Source organism: Oryza sativa, chromosome 4 (assembly GCF_034140825.1).
Source record: "Oryza sativa Japonica Group chromosome 4, ASM3414082v1".
Classification (NCBI taxonomy): domain Eukaryota; kingdom Viridiplantae; phylum Streptophyta; class Magnoliopsida; order Poales; family Poaceae; genus Oryza; species Oryza sativa.
In genome coordinates this window covers 21,337,991-21,354,548 of record NC_089038.1, presented here as the reverse complement: position 1 = coordinate 21,354,548, position 16,558 = coordinate 21,337,991, and the positions used below count along the sequence as shown (strand labels likewise).

Genomic DNA, 16,558 nt, shown 5'->3' with positions numbered 1-16,558 from the left:
CTTGAATTGGGCTGAGCCCGCCCGGGAGTCGTCGATGTGCGAGAGCGTGAGAAGATAATGAGAGGGCGGCGCTCTCGTGCGTGTTGCGTGAGACACACGAGGGGAGAAGAGACAAGGTGGGACTACGGCTGTTTTTCTCTTGGGCTGTAATGGGCTATTTATTGGGCTATAACCAAAAGGGCCCTGAGAAAATTTGAAGGTTTGGAACTTGGGAACATTTTGAAAGCTTTTCACAGGGCGAACATTTGAAGGTTAAACAGGTGACAGAAACAAATTGGTATATGGACTTTTATTAGACCATTCCTTGATACATTTGCAGGAGGAATTACACACATGAAAAAACTAATATGAACAATTAAGCGAGCAGCAAAGCAAAGCAAAATACAAAACACAAATCATAAAATCAACATGCAAAACACAAAGAAGCAAATAGGATCACATCACATCACATCGATCGGCCGTGGGCGCCGTACGTACGTGGAAGGGTTCTAGAAGTGGTTGACCCTCCTGCAGTTCATCCTGATCTCGCCGTTGTGGCCGGTGAGCGGGGAGATGCTGCCCATCTTGACCATGGACTTGGCGAACTGCGCGAAGAAGAGCTCGTTGCTGGCGGCGTAGCGGTGGACGAGCTCCATCGTCTCCCGGCTCTTGGTGAGGAGCACCTCGTCGGAGCTGAGGAGGCCGTTCATGGCGAGGATGTTGCGGTAGTACTGATTGTCGAACCGGAACTGGCTGGCCGGGTCCAGCGCGAACAGGTTCTGGTCGCCGCCGGAGCTCGGGCACCGCTCCCGGAGCTCCGCCGCGTACGCCGGGTTCAGGGTGAAGTCCGGCTTCCCGTCGCTGTTCAGCTGGCCGTACAGCCTCTGGCGGAAGCTGACGCACCGGGAGTTGCCGATGGTGTGGCCGCCGGAGAGCGCGACGAGGTCGACGACGTCGAGGCCCTGGTTGCGGAACTTGCCGACGATGGTGGGGAGCGTGTCGTTGGGCGCCGGGATGAGGTTGTTGGAGCCGCTCAGGCTGGCCGTCAGCGAGTCCCGCCTGCCGAGGGGCACCTCCCACCACGGCCCGCCGGTGAGCGCGGTGGAGTCCCTGGCGGCGACGGCGACGATGTCGGCGCAGGAGACGGTGCGCGGGCACGCGTGCTCCAGGGCGGCCTTGATCTCGTCGATCACCTCGTACCCGCGCAGCGAGTCGCGGTTGGGGTTGGACCGCTTCTCCGTGGCGAACCGCCCGCTGCCGTCGGCGTCGAGCAGCACCGACGCGTCGCACCCCTGCACGAAGCAGTCGTGGAAGTGCATCCGCAGCAGCGACGCCGCCATGCGCGGGTCCTCGGCGTGCGCCCTCGCCACGATGCCGCCCACCACCGCCTCCATCTGCGGGCACGTGTGCTGATAGAACTGCGGGAACAAGAACCCGCCGCCGCCGCCGTAGTTCGCCGCGACGCCGAGGAGGCCGGACAACGCGACCACCGCCGCAAACGCCGCCACCGCGAGCCCGCCGCCGCCCCAACGCAATGTCGCCGCCATTGATCTCTCTACCTTCACAAGAGGTATCACACTATACTAACTTAGCTTAGCTTAGCTAGCTTGATTAGCTATACTTGTGGCTGAGTTGAGTGAGGAATCAAGGAGAGTGACTAGCAATTTATAGGATGCAAACACGAAGAAGAATGATGGGAGAGGTGAGATCACGAGATGATAATGGTAGATTAAGGAGTTTGAGGGAGCCGGTAATGGCGCTTTCCAGCTCGATCCGCATGCATGCTCACCTCCTCCATTAGAGGCTTCTTCTTCTTTTTTTCTTTTTTTTTTTTTTGCAAGGGGGCAAGTACAACCTCTGCACTTCGCATGTTGGACTCAGCTGCTTCGATCGATCGGGTACACGTATGCAGAAGCAAACAGCGGTAGTTAATTATAAAGGCACTCGGCTAATCGAAAATGTGTGCATCTTCTTAATTAGCTTATAATTGGCACCTAAAAGCTAGTACTAGCTATAGCCACTCCTTCCAAAATATATTCCCCTTACGTACCTTCTACTGAAAATTAGTATTTTTTTAGATAATGACTGAAAAAAAGTAATTAAAGAGTTTATAAACATTGCACTATTTTTTTAACCCTGAATTGATCGTCCTTTCTACCTATGCATTTGGCAGGATGCGTGACTCTGCATCGCTGCATGTGAGATAGTAGAGAGATGTATAGGTCATTGGGTCGCATTGGGCCATATATTGGGCCTGGCCCGATCCAGCCTGCCTGGTTGTATGTATAGGAGTAAGTCTATTTTACCTCTCTCATCTCTTGCTCCAGATTAAATCGTCTCCCTCAACTACAAAACTGGGTATAACGTCCTCTCCATCTTCGAAACCGGTGTAAATCAACTCCTTTGTGGTTTGGGAAGCAATTTCCGCTAATGGGACAGGTTGACCATGGTTGACTTTGCTGAGTAAGCAGGTGGGACCCACATGTCAGTGACTCTCCTCTCTTCCTCTTCCCTCTCCTCTTTTTTCCATCTCTCCACTGAGACCGGTGACACAAATCTTATGGAGGAGAGCACGGGTAATTGATGTTACATGCCTCGCAAGCGATGACACGGCAAGCTTGCGGTGCACAAGCGCAAGGTATGCGGACGCCACCTCAGACCTAGAAACTTTCTGTCCCATAGCACGACGTCATAGAGTAGCTTGAGATGTTCAAGGTCATGGAAACACCATGGCTGGCATGTCGGCCCTTGGCCTAGTAGACGCGGCATTGGAGCTGTTGCCATCGATAGAGTCCATACTAGAGCTTCAGGGCCACGAACTCCTCGTGGTACGGTGGTAATGCACATCAAGTTCCTGCTCCATCAGCCCACAACTACCATGGCCGTGCTCTCTCGGCGGGATTTGTGCCACCGGTCTAGGAGGAAAGATGGGAAAAGAGAAGAGAGATGAGTAGAAGAGAGGAGAGTCGTTGATATGTGAGTTTCACTACTGACTAAGTGAAGTCGACCATGGTCAAAACCTGCCACATCAGTAGAAATCGCTTCCCAAACTACAAAAGGAGTTGGTTTGCAACCGTTTCTGAAGAAAGGAGAGACATTATATTTGGTTTTGCGGTTGATGGAGGCGATTCAATTAGGAGAAAGACAGAGGATATGTAATAGACTTATTCCTATGCTATACAACCTGGTTCTCCCGATGGAGATGATAGCGCCTCACCCATCAATCTGGACCGTATATTTTTGATCGGACGGTTCAAACATCACCTGCAACCTAGCCCAAAGTAGCCCGGATCTCCCAGCTTCCCTCGAGCTGACCTCACTCCATTTCGCAGTCCATGACCAAGTGAAGCTCTCGCCGTCTCGCGGAGACGCCACCATGGCGAGGGCGGCGAGGGGGAAGGCGCCGAGGCCGAGGCCGAGGCCGCCGCGCGGGCTGGCGGCGAGCCTCCGGCGGCTCCTCGCCGGGGCCGGCGGCGGGCTGGGCGTCGCGGCGGCGGCGTACGTCGGGGTGGACTACCTGCGGTACCTCTCCCCGGCGTGGCACGGGCGGCTGATGCCGGCGCTGTGGGCGGCGCTGGCGCTCGCCGCCGCGGCGCGGGCGCCGTTCTACCGCCACTGGTCCGCCGAGCTCCGCGCCGCGCTGCCCTTTCTCGGCTCCATCGCCTTCATGCTCGGGGCCTTCCTCTGCGAGGCCGTCTCCGTCCGCTTCGTCTCCGCCGTGATGGGGCTCCAGTGGCACAGGTCAGTGCACTTCTCCGGAGCTATGGAGCTGACGGATTATTCGGTGCCCGGGGTCAAAGATGCCATGGATCTTGGGGGAGATTTATTAAGCTCTTTAATAGCTATTTATTGCATATTTTTTAATTTGGATCTTGGGGGAAGATTTAAGCTCTTTGATTGTGGAAGGATTTTATGGTGTGATCTAGCAGAGATTTGCTGGTAGGAGTGCACATTTTTATTAGCAGATTTTATTGCTTATTAATTCGGGTGAAATTTGAGCATAGGAGAGTTTTATAAATTTCCATATATTACACTTTGTGGAATTTTAAATAGTTAATTTTAGGTATGAGGAATGAAGAAAGTATAAATCAGTTCAAAGCAGAAAGCTGTTTGCTTAGAGAGAAACGTCTGTGTAATTGGTTAAAAACTTCCAGTTTGTCGTGCAGGGTGATTTTTGTTACCGATTCTTGTTTCTGGAGTAGACAGATTAGTTCCGGTGAGATGATATTGTGAGATTGTGACACAAATGCTCCATTTTGGTTAACCTAGTCGTGATCTCAAGGGGTTCAGCTTCTCCATAATCCAATGGCTTGTTTGTTGTGTCCTCGCTATTCTTTTGTGGTTTTTAACATATTGCCTTTTCAACTTTGGAATAAAGATCAAGTTTATAGTGTTTGGTAGGTGCAGTCGAATGAAAAAGCTTTAAATGGTAATTGCCGTTTGTAAGATTACAGTTCAAGTAAGGAATCGATGCCCTTCTGGAATAAAGGGCCATCTAGAAGTTCACTGGGCAAGAAAGCCAAGCGTCTGTACGTACTTTGGACATGTACTCCTGATCTATTTGTGATTCCTCTCTCGACTTGATTGAGAAGACAAATCTAACATTTGACTGCATCTAGTCCTATGGTCTCCTGAATGCAAATTGACAACAAGTTCATAATTCCTGTGAATTTCAGCTAGCTATAAGACTACAATATTTTGTGAAGACAAACTTTATATATTTATAAACTGGATTATGGCCCATTCAGAGTTAATTTTCACTTTCAAGAACAATAGTGCCTTTCCATATAACATTACCACTTACCATATGTACCTTTCTTCAAGTAATTTATTGCCATCTGCTCACATCCATGCTCAGACAAATTCTCATGTGGAAGCATCGAAATCCTCACAATTACTTGTAAACTGAAGTCTGTTCTACTGTTTTAACAGATCTGCTGCTCCACTTCCTGACACTGGGCAATGGCTGCTTCTAGCATTGAACGAGAAGCTTCCTCAAAGTGTGGTTGATCTACTGAGAGCCCATGTTATCACTCTTCACCATTACTTGATGTTGTTTATCATGCTGGGTTTCTCAGTGCTCTTTGGCTGCATCAAAGCTCCTGGTCTTGGAATAGCCACAAGATATATGTTCACTATGGCAATTGGTCGTTTGCTTCGGACGATGACGTTTGTGGCCACAATTCTTCCATCTGCAAGACCATGGTGTGCTGCAGCTCGGTATCAAATACCCGGCCATCCTCATCCTTGGGCACAAAAATATTATGTTCCATATGCTTCAGACTCAGATGCTATCCGTAGGGTCATACGAGATGATGTGGCCTATGGTTAGTACATTTGGCTATCACCTAATTAATATTTTAGTGTTGTGAAATTGAGAAAACTAAATTATCGTCCTCCCTTTTACAGCTGCTGTTCAATCTTACCCTGGTGAGTATAGGCCTGACTGGGGTCGAATGAGCTTCCTAGTAGACATTTTGAGGCCAACTCCTGGAGAGGGACCTTCATGGTACCATCTACTGAAGAAAGCTAGTGGTGGTTGCAATGATCTTATGTACAGTGGGCACATGCTTGTTGCTGTTCTTACTGCAATGGCGTGGACGGTATGTCATACTTTCACCTTTTCCCTGTTACAACATCAAAATCTCTATATGTGCTGTTTTGTTGGAAGCTGGAAATGAGTTACTTGTACTTATTAGAACCACCCTTCATCAATACAACTATGCCCTTTTCTTTTGCAACAGCGCTGTGTTAGAGAATAGAGATACTTACAATTGATGTCATCTGAAGTTGTGAACTCCTTTTGAATCTGTCTCACGCTCTTAGGAAGCATACGGGGGCTGGATCTCCGTCGCAATATGGCTTCTTGTCCTGCATAGCGCGCAAAGGGAGATACGAGAACGCCATCACTACACCGTGGATTGTGTCGTGGCGATCTACGTCGGCATACTCCTGTGGAGGATGACGAGGTTCATCTGGTCTGCCAGAGACGCCAGCCGAGCTAGAAGGCTCGCCAAACTCGATGAGGTTCATAACAGGCTAATCCATGCGGCGAAGGACTCGGACGTCGATGAGATCAGAGGCCTGCTGAAAGAGGTTGAGCTGGCCGGCCAAGAAAAGCAGGGCGTCTCTCAGAGGGCCATCCTGGCCTTCGCCGCGGCTACGATCATTTTCACCCTGACCTGTGTTGTCCTTGCCTTGACATTAACCAGCGACGGGTGATTTCAGCTACTAGCTTTCTTGGAATCCTCTGAATGTCAACCCCCTTTTTCCAGGGTTATAGTGTTGTTTCTCTAGATTCAGATCCTTGAGTGTTGCTTGTTGTAGGATGCATGGTTTTAACAGAGATGTAACTTGAGCTGAGTGAGTGCCGACAGGATTCAGAGTTTCAGACCGATGGCGTATGTTTTGGGCGAAAGTAGCTTTTTGCAGCTGTATGGAGAATCTGGTTGTTCTATCATATGATGCCTGAAATGTGACCACTCTGCCTTGCTCTTTTATCTCGATTCAGATACAGCGTAACATTCAAACCAAAAGAAAAAAGGGGAAACAGTGGGGTAAAAAAAAAAGATAATCTCAAAACACATTTTTGAGTTGAGCTAAACAAGAAGAAGCAGCCTGTCAGGCTCAGGCAGATTTTTCATTTCAGGGAGTGGCTTACATTATCATCTAGGCCAGTTGGAGGGTTTATCTAGTATGGAATTGCTAAAAAACTTAAACGAGTTTTTTACCCCTAAAACTTTCACCTCGAGATTGGTGCATGACAAGAAAAAAATGTTAAAAAGAAAATTTTCATCGCACGTCACTTATAAGATTCCGATGCTAGCTAGCCAAATCACAGTTGAATATAAGTTTTGTATAAATTATATCGTAGTTATAGTATAGTTACAATGCAGTTATAATATAGTTACAACGTAGTTACAATGATTTTTTAAAGTCTTTTTAGATACTTAAAAGTTGCTCCGCTCTTCGATGCGCGCCACGTTGCCTTGCACCTAGGAATGTAAGTAGGTAGTCCCGCTACCCGCATAAAAACCCTCTTGTTAGTGTATTTTCTACCTGGTAGTACAAAATTTAAAAGAAAAAATAAACTACAATTTAATAAACAGGTTTTTTTTAACCCCCTTGTTCGTCCCTCTTGCATCGGACGGTGCACGTTTTCTCAGTCAAGGGAGGTCAACGAGGCCATCGAATTGTAGGGCCCAGCCACCCAGCCCAGGCAAGCCAAAGCACACCCCCCTCTCGTCTCGTCGTCTCCGTTGCCGGCACGCACGCCGCCGCCGCCTCGCTCCCCTCTCTTCTGGCGCGGTTGCGGTGCCGCCGCCCCGTCCTACGACCCTGCTGCGGGGACGCGGCTTCAAGGTGAGCAGACCCCTCGCCGTCTCAAGCACTCGTGATATGTTAACTAGAGCTACTAACTAACTAGGCTGGTTTGGTTTGGTTTGGTTCTCTTCCGTGTTGCTCTAAAAGGAAAAATCCCGCCATGAAATGAACTGGTTAGGCAGGGGTAGATTTGTTGAGGAGTTTCTGGTAAGGTTGTAGTAATAAGTTAAGTTTGGGGGCAAAAAGGTCGTAGGGGTGTAAGCCGTCAGAATGCTGAATTTAGACCCGGATAATTCGATAGATTAAGCAGAGGGGAAATCCCTTTTCAATTTTGATTAGTATTGGGTAATCTTGTTATTCCGGGAGATTTGCAATAATGACACTACAAACATTAACCTTTGCTTATTCCTGATTTTAATTTTGTGCAAAATAAAACTTTCGCTGCAGGAGGACCTGACAAAATGGCAATGGGGATGAGAGCCCGGGAATCTGTGAACATGTCGGAGGACCTAACTCAGGCCATTGCGCCTTATGCTACTGCCCTGCACGATGCGTCGCTCCAGTCCCACTGTTCGTCATGCTTCCACCGCATACCGGCTCAATCCCCCCACGACATGTCTTGCACGATGTGCGGTTCTGTTCGATATTGCTGCTCGGACTGCTTGATCTCGGACTGTGAAGTGCATTCATCTTCTGGTGAATGTTGCTTCTTTGTGAAACATCTCAGGGAAGCCTCCCCATCCACTCTTACCGAAGAAACGAGCGATATCCGTGCTGCTCTCCGCCTTCTCTATTCGCTTGAGACGCGTGGTCTTGTTTCATCTGATTCGGTCAGCAGCTCCAATAGGATCGGCGGGCTTTCTGCAAGTGGTATTAGGGAGGTTCTGGAGGAGGGTGGGGAGATTGCCGAGGGGGTGCTGGAGGGGAGTTTGTTGATGTTGTCTGCCAGAAAATCGAGGATGAAGAACTATGTTGGTCTCTCCAATGGCTTGACGATAGAGAAGGTGGCATTGTGGGCAGTGATGACAAATAGTGTTGAGGTGCAGATTAGCGAAGAGCAGTCTCTGGGGATTGCTGTTTATGGCCCTAGTTTCTCATGGTTCAATCATAGTTGCTGTCCCAGTGCTTCTTACCGATTTGTATTGGTTCCACAGAATGAAGGGTGTACTTCAAACAAACCAGAATCATGTGTAGTTCCTGTTAGCAAAGGAGCTGCGCCAGATGCGGTAATGGAGTTTAACTGATGGTTTTATTTAGTATTCACTAAACTTTTGCTTGCATCATTTGGAGGTATCTATTACACACTGTAGAGTGAGTTATTGGACTCTGTATTGGTTGCAGTGGCATGCTTGGCAGAATGAAGAAGCTGGTTTTGCTCATGGTACTTTTTTATACATGTTATTTTGATTCTGGAACTTCTAAAAGCTTCATTTTAAGCTTGTACCATCTCTATCTTCAGCTCAATGTAAATATGGTCCACGAGTTGTTGTTCGCTGCACAAAGCCAATCAACAAGGGAGATGAAGTTTTCATAACATACATTGATCTTCTTCAGACAAGGGTACTGTTTTCCTTTCACCCAACAGTTCCAGTGTTTCACAATAGAAGTGTATCATTTAATAGCTTTGGAGAATCAAACCAAGGTTTGCTTGTTCCATGCTTTTGTAATTTGTTTGCTACTGTATTCCCTGGGACACCAAATGTTTAGTCTTTACATCACAAGATTTTCCTGTTTAAGGTTAGAGAACTGTAGAAAATGTAATTTTATGTGCACCTACTTTAGTTTGCATTTGCAGATTGTAAAGTACTGTTACAGAATTGGCTTGGTAAAGGTCCAAGGACTGAGGGTAAGGCACTCTTTGCTAAGTCCAAGGACCAAGGGTAGGACACTGTATGAACAGAGTGGGATGGTTGACAGAGAGGAAGAGACTAGAGACTGATACTATTATTTTGCTTAGGTCAATTAAGTATATTGCATCCCTTTTATAGGGATCATTTGGTTAACCCCTAGGATATATTTCTAACTTAATGGAACAAACTAACCTGAGGAAAACCATCCAATCTAATTTTCGCATATTGCTTTCTTGGATCTTAATCCCATATGCCCATAGCGGAGTGCAATAGTGCATGTAGGTTACACATTTATATTTCAACATCTTAGCATAGGTTGATGTACAGCATTACCAGTTTTTCTCATTGATGATCAATTGATGCATGCTGATTGACTCAATGAAATATTCAGCTAATGTTATGAGTGTTTGATTAATTAAGGTCCATTATATTTTGTGATGTTAAAAAAGAAAGCCTTGTTTTCTTATCTATTTGCACTAGTAGTTTCTGACCTTTTCCCCTACTGTGATATTGTCGCCACACTCGTAACTAACCTTTCCAGGAAGCAAGGCTTTCAGATCTGTGGTCAAAGTATAAATTCATTTGTTCTTGCGAGCTTTGTACTGCACTACCAAAACCATATGTGGATCTTATTCTGAATGTAAGATTCAAACTCTGAAGAAAATACTGTCAGTAATTCGCCATGCACTTTATTTCACAAATTTAAGTTTATCATTACAAGTTTATTCACCTGCCAATATCGTACAACGTTCTGAGAATTGTTAGGGACATTTCACTGCTTTGCTACTCTGTCTTTTGTACCATCCTTTTGAATTGAACTTATGCATTTCAACTTCTAGATAAATCTCACCCAACATTAGTTGAACTGTTGAACGAATAAACCACAAGTTCACAAGTCAATAATATCAACAATTTCTAGTCGATTTTATGCATTCATGCTAGCAAAATGTTTCTTGTCTTCTAAAAATTAATAAAAACAAGCTAATACTTTCTTCATGCTGACATGTCTGTGCTGATCAGTGTGATGCTAGGAACTTGAAATCGCCACATAATGCTGTTACAGACCCAGCAATTGAGGATTTGGACAATAACTTACAACAGGCAATATCTGAATACTCATTCCTTGATGACTCTAAAGCTTGCTGTGATGTAATTGAAAGCATGCTTTCAGAAAACTTGATGAATGATTTGCAGCAAGAGGAACTTTCACCAAGGAAATACATACTACACCCCCTACACCATATCAGTGTCAGCAGTTTCATGATACTTGCCTCTGCATACCGGTGCAGTGCCTTCAAATCAAGCACTGATAATTTGCATGGAGAAAATTGTGATTTCATTTTCAGAATGACCAAAGCTGCAGCAGCTTATTCAATAGTTCTTGCAGGGGCTACACATCACTTGTTTTTATCTGAATGTTCCTTTGTGACCCTTCTGTCGCATTTTTTGCTAAGCACTGGACAGTCCATATTAGATTTTGCTGAATGTATTAAGGGAGAAACAAGGAAAAACATGCCTGAAGCTATCTTCAGCTTTGCTTCATGTTCAACAAATTCGGCAAAACATGATTCTGTGCGGTACAATCAATTCAGATCAACTTGTGAGAAGTTTGGCAAGCCCTTGTTATCTTTATCGTTGCAGTGCTGGCCATTTTTAGCCCAAGGCTTACCCTGCCTGGAAAAGATAAAGAACCCCATAGATTTCAGTTGGCTTGGTCCAGCAATATTTCAGGCTTTCCAGCTTTCTGAGGAAGATTCTTTCAACCTTTCTGGTAAACATGCGCCAGCAACTCTCATCGAGCAACAGAAAGAGTGCATTCTGAGCTTAGCTGTTTGCTGCATCACCTACAGCAAATACCTTGCAAGTATATGCTATGGTCCAGAACATTATTTGGCAAATCGTGCTAAAGATCTGCTTGAATGTATCAATCATGTACAATGATCTCTCTGTGATATATCTCTGGAGCTGATGTTTGATGTGCTCTATTGTCTTTATCAAGGTGAGCAGCTTACTTTTAAGATTGTTGTAGGACTGAACTGATAGTTTCTTTTACAAGCAGAACTTATCAGCAATTTTTGTCAAGGGGGAGTTACATGGATGCTATTAACGTTTTCTGTTTTATTGTGATTAACAAAGCTACTATAGATTAACAGTGACAAAATCAGTTTGTGGGAACAGTCTGTGCAATGCTTCCGCGGTTTTGGTTCACTTACGATTTTTATGTGGCGCTGTAACAGAATTGTCTTGAATTGTTGTTAAAATGGATTTGAGGATCTCTGTCCAAACATTTCAGGCAGAAGATGAGTTTAAAGTTACAACACCTATCCCATAAAGGAATCACCGAGGTGTAAGGTTTTCCAAACCTCTATATCTGAAATTAATCACAGTACATATCAAATGGTGCCTTTTCTATTATAACTTTTTTTCTGGTCAGGATCAAAATCTTTCTTGTTTGTTACTCTTGGAAGATTGGAAGAATCATCATCAGATTGGGCTGTGAAGATCTTCGATTTAAATAATGGTGCAAAAGTTTACTCAAGAATAAAGGTCCAAAACAAAGCTAAATTCTTCGTTGCTTTAGAAAGAGTCAATTTGTGATTGGAATATACTCTCAATTCCTTGGTTGCAATCTGCATCTTGTCGGCAGCTCATGGAAGAATAATTCCATCTAGCAATAATTCAAGATATTTGCAGTATTTAATTGAGAAAAACAAATGAATATTTTTAAGGGAAATAAAGAACAATAGCGCTACTTTTTCAAGGCATAAAAATTGTTCTTATAAGAAACACTCCTGACAGGCTGAGATGCTCTTCAAGTGATAACAATAATTGTTTTGGACTTGGAAGACAATGTGACAGCTGCTTGCTATGCATAAAACAGAGTGTCTTATTCAATATAATTGGACGAAATTACCCTCTCTGAAGTTATTGGAAGCGACGTTGACTTGTAACAGCTTCAGATCCTTACAAATGGACAGCAATCATGGATTTCTGTTGAGTCATGTGGTGTGTTCTCTTTATTTACTTTTCTTTTCTGCCTTTCAATCTTGGTGTGACCAATAGAATTTTCCTTCTTCCGTATTATTACTTTATAAGTTAACTTTTAGCCAATTTCAACCATATATGCAGGAATATTATCTTCATTTTGCCAAGTGCGTAAGCAAAATGAATGGTTATCAGTTGCAGTTCATTCTAGTATCCATATGACCACAGTTTGATGCAGCTGCAAGCCTGCAGCAATTATTTTGTGTTTGTTAGTTGCTCATTCCTACATCAATTAACTTCTTCCGAGTAAGTGAAGGTAACTTGTGGCTCAATTATAGAACTGCAAGAAATACTTTTCAGCAGCAATATTCAAAATATTACTGAGGTGCATGTTTTAGCTAATAGCTTTAGCTAGCCACTCATTTAGATTCAACTACAGTCTCCTGCAACCACAAAAGAAACAACTACAGTTGCTGATAAACAGATGACACTATGACACTGTGATAGCAAGTTGAATTAGTGATAATGCCATAATTTGCCAAACAATATTGCTGATTCTGGTGACAAATAATTGTTGGAATATGCTTTCGCATTTTCCTTCCCCCGTAATGTTTCTTCTACTGACATAATGAGTGGGGAGTTAAACTGTCTCCATTAATAGGCCAGCTTGTGAGTTAAACTGTCTCCATTAATGGGCCGGTTTGTCTTTTCCCGGCACGGATCTGTCTACTTTAAGCTAGTGGTGCTGATAAAATCTAAAATTTCTCTTATGTGTGTTAAAATGTCTCGTATGTTCGTGGATATCACAACTTGCTTGGCATTGTCTGTGATGTGCCGTGTACATGCAAGCATGCAACTTGAAAGTAGGAGTTGTCTGGTTGGACTGCGTTGAAATATTTGTAATGTGTAGGGTTCTTCCTTTTCTTTACGGTTTAAGCTTTTGCAGTGAACTACTTGAGTGCATAAACGGGTGTAGTTTGCAAAATAAAAATTTCCTGTATTGTCCAGATGTCATGATTTTGAGACATGTGAGCTAATTTTCCATTTAGTATAATGAAACTATACAAGCTTGATGAGGTTTGCGGCGTTTGCCTGATCAAAGCATGTAGTGCCTTTTCTTTTTTTCCCTTGCTCTGCTTAGGCAATTTCTGCATCCACTTGTGCAAGATGTGATTATCCATTGCTTTGCAGGTAATGTCCGTGCCTAATGATCAATTAACGAATATAGGACCCACATACAAATATGGGAAAAATCACTTCGAACATGTGGACAGGAGAAGTGGTTTTCCGGTGTGTTTACATCGACTAAAATAATTTGTGGCACATTTGAAAATTTTCTGTATTGAAGCATGTATTTTTGTGGTCAGTGAATTGCTCCAAGTCCAATTTGCCCATTTGCCCCTTGCTTCCAAATATCACAAAAAAAAAATCCTCACCTAGACTACAAACAAACTGCTTTCAGTTATTGATTGTGCACCATATTATATGGCCATCTGTAATTCTGATTGCTGGAGCTCTGATCGGATACAACAATTTATTTCTCAAAATGCATAAATGTACCTAGCTACTGCTATAAATAACTCCTACTGCACCTCTTGCAAATCATAGTGCAACTAAGCATCTCCCTGATTTTTGTGTGCTCTCTTTTCATTTTAGAATGGCAGATGAGTATGATCGCAGCAGCTACAGAAGGTCTGGTGCTGATGACGAGGAAGGTGGCTACAACAAGACCAACACTGGAGATTATGGCCGCAGCGGTGACGACTACGGTCGTGACACTGGCCTCTTCAACGAGTCCGGCAACGACGACAATGAGAGTGGCTACAAGAACACCAACACTGATGAATATGGCAGCACTGGTAGCTACAACAAGTCCAACACCGACGACTTAACTGGCGGCTTCAACAAATCCGGCACAGATGACTACAGTGGTGGCGGCGGCTACAACAAATCTGGCGCCGACGACTACAGCAGCAGCGGTGGCTACAGCAAATCCGGCACTGACAACTACAGCGGCAGCGGCGGCTACAACAAATCCGGCAACAATGACTACAGTGGCAGTGGTGGTGGCTACAACAAGTCCAGCGCTGGCGACTATGGCAGCGAGTACAAGGACTCCAGCACCGGCGACTATGGTCGTGGTGACGAATACAAGAAATCAAGCTCAGACGACTATGATGGTGGCTACAAGAAGTCAAGCAGCAACGATGATGGCTATGGCGGAAGCGGCTACAGCAAGCCGAGCACCGGCGACTACGACAGTGGTAAGAACGCCTCCAACACTGATGGATATGGTGGCAGTGGCTACAACAAATCAAGCACAGACAACTCTGAGAGTGGCTACAACAAGTCCGGCACCGGTGAATATGGCAGCGGCGGCGGCTACAACAAATCAAGCACGGACAACTATGAGAGCGGCTACAACAAGTCCGGCACCGGCGACTATGGCAGCGGTGGTGGCTACGACAAGTCTGACGCCGGTGACTACACTGGTGGCTACAACAAGTCGAGCACTGATGAGTACGCAACCGGAAGAGGCAAGACCAGTTCTGACGACTACTAGATAATTATCGCTTATCAGGAAAGCGAATCAGGGTACTCTTGATGCTGAAGTACTAAATATGCTCGAATACAGTTGGTCCTTGCTAAAAAGGATTTCGTATGTATTCCCTCTTATTTACAGGATGGGTTGATCAGTTTGTCTCTGATATGCAAGGTTGATCACACATCTCAGAGGATGTGTGATGTGCGTAATATGCTCTGTATGTGTATGTACCTGAACGAAAATGTAATACTACTCTGCTATGTTTGCACATGAATAAAACGTGATATATGCAGTAGTATCAAGCAAGCGAATAGTTGTGAAACACGGAACACTGGCATCGATCTGATTACTGTTGCTACGCGTATAAGCAATCCCTGTTTTAAGGTAATACGTACACATATACATATACAGACCATTATTAGGTGTGTTTAGATCTGCCACTGAGGGTATCGATAATTCATATTTATCCAGATTATTAGGAGTTTTAGGCCTTCAGAAGGCAGTAAGATAGCCACCTAGATTTTTTATGCGTCTAATTTGTGAGCGAGCGAGGCATATATGGGTTACCAAGAGAATATTCCCTCAATATACTAAATGAATATTTTCATAATACACTAGATGAGTGGATTCGGTCGATTTAGTCCGATGGAGCCATTCATGTTTTGGGTCAGGGTGATGTGGCATATTCTAATGGGCTATGGTGGGTTTAATTTTTTTTGGCAGCTTCAAATGATTTATTTCTTCTAAACTATTTATCTACACCATTTTATTTATTACAATTAAACATTTAAGATAAGATCTCATATGGTTCTATTTTGATAAAATAAATATATATCACAAATGGGTCCCACTGAGTTGTAACTTGTCCCATCCATGTATATCTCTCCAACCAAATAACAAATCAGATCATCCTATTCATACAAACAAAAAAAGAAATCAGATCACTATATCCAACAAAACCTGGATGGTCCCATCCCATCCATACAGTATGTCTCGCTCTCACATACTGTTCCGTTCAAACCGCTCCAATTATTTGAAGCACAACAACATACATGTATGATTTTTACACGTTGGTCAAAGACAGTATGGTGAGATGCACTTGGTAGTGCAGTGGTAACTAGTAAGAAGAGATGTGTGGTTTTAACCCCGAGATTCTATATTCAATCCCAACACACTCATAACTTCTTTTTTTTAAAAAAAAAAGATATTTGTGAGCGATATCTCTTCCTCTAAGGCCTTGTTTAGTTCCTCCAAATGGTAAAAGTTTTGCTGTTTCGAAGCACTTTTTGCCAAAATGGATCTAATCACTAGTAGGAAAAGTTATTAATTTGGCATTTGTCATTTAGGAGTCTAAAGTAGCAAATTTTGCCAAAAAATGCATTGGGAGCCGTGCTCTCTCTGTCTTTACTAGTAAAATGGCAAAATTTTACCGTGCATCTAAACAACAACTAGCAAATATCTTTTACCACCGAAACTTTTGCAAAAAAAAAAATGCCTTGTTTAAAGATAGTACGGTCACCGTCGTGGCTGTCCGATCAGATCAGCTAGCTAGCCGTGGCGGCCGGCGGGTCAGCCCGCGCGCGGAAGGGGATGGATGGATACGCAGGGATATGCTAGCTGCTCGATCCGGGCGCTTTGCCGACACCGACGCTGCTCTGTCCGCGAGACCGCGACGTAGGCGCGCAGCTTGCCTTGGCCGACAGGGCGTCTCGCTAGCTGCTCCACTCTCGCGCCGTCCACTTCGTCGCGCACGCGTATGGCCCCCGGCTTGATTTGAGATTGAGGGAAGTGATCGGGCTTATCTCCTCCAATCCCAATCCTACTGCTCATCTCTGTTAGGAATGCAAGTGAGCCGAGCCACGAACCCACTTATAAA

The 16,558-nt window shown here is 44.6% G+C and overlaps 4 protein-coding genes across 13 annotated transcripts; 3 read left to right on the top strand and 1 right to left on the bottom strand.

The window, feature by feature from the left end:
* Positions 1 to 261: 261 nt before the first annotated feature.
* LOC4335846 (peroxidase 72) lies at positions 262 to 1,647 on the bottom strand. The gene has a single exon (XM_015778515.3). It carries the CDS (start codon positions 1,524 to 1,526, stop codon positions 489 to 491), a length of 1,038 nt encoding a protein of 345 aa, XP_015634001.1. The 5' UTR covers positions 1,527 to 1,647; the 3' UTR covers positions 262 to 488.
* A 1,639-nt stretch (positions 1,648 to 3,286) lies between these two features.
* On the top strand, positions 3,287 to 6,461 carry LOC4335845 (protein PHLOEM UNLOADING MODULATOR). The gene is made up of 4 exons (XM_015778203.3): positions 3,287 to 3,720; positions 4,912 to 5,306; positions 5,389 to 5,582; positions 5,806 to 6,461. The coding sequence occupies exons 1-4, from the start codon at positions 3,356 to 3,358 to the stop codon at positions 6,199 to 6,201; spliced, it is 1,350 nt and encodes a 449-aa protein (XP_015633689.1). The 5' UTR covers positions 3,287 to 3,355; the 3' UTR covers positions 6,202 to 6,461.
* Positions 6,462 to 7,200: 739 nt separating this feature from the next.
* LOC136355960 (protein SET DOMAIN GROUP 41) lies at positions 7,201 to 11,146 on the top strand. 2 transcript variants are annotated; one of them, XM_066309272.1, is made up of 7 exons: positions 7,201 to 7,341; positions 7,750 to 8,342; positions 8,457 to 8,528; positions 8,644 to 8,683; positions 8,762 to 8,862; positions 9,694 to 9,792; positions 10,173 to 11,146. In XM_066309272.1, the coding sequence occupies exons 2-7, from the start codon at positions 7,764 to 7,766 to the stop codon at positions 11,091 to 11,093; spliced, it is 1,812 nt and encodes a 603-aa protein (XP_066165369.1). In that variant the 5' UTR covers positions 7,201 to 7,341; positions 7,750 to 7,763; the 3' UTR covers positions 11,094 to 11,146. The 2 variants fall into 2 exon arrangements, with proteins under 2 accessions (XP_066165369.1, XP_066165368.1); XM_066309271.1 differs by having other exon boundaries at positions 7,750 to 8,528.
* LOC4335844 (stress protein DDR48) lies at positions 10,173 to 14,988 on the top strand. 9 transcript variants are annotated; one of them, XM_066309279.1, is made up of 6 exons: positions 10,319 to 11,151; positions 11,446 to 11,499; positions 11,621 to 11,699; positions 11,952 to 12,158; positions 12,282 to 12,453; positions 13,794 to 14,988. In XM_066309279.1, exon 6 carries the CDS (start codon positions 13,795 to 13,797, stop codon positions 14,698 to 14,700), a length of 906 nt encoding a protein of 301 aa, XP_066165376.1. In that variant the 5' UTR covers positions 10,319 to 11,151; positions 11,446 to 11,499; positions 11,621 to 11,699; positions 11,952 to 12,158; positions 12,282 to 12,453; position 13,794; the 3' UTR covers positions 14,701 to 14,988. The 9 variants fall into 9 exon arrangements, with proteins under 9 accessions (XP_066165370.1, XP_066165376.1, XP_066165374.1 ...); XM_066309280.1 differs by having other exon boundaries at positions 11,068 to 11,151; positions 11,390 to 11,504; positions 11,587 to 11,699; XM_066309274.1 differs by having other exon boundaries at positions 11,071 to 11,151; positions 11,587 to 11,699; positions 12,282 to 12,443.
* Positions 14,989 to 16,558: the final 1,570 nt, after the last annotated feature.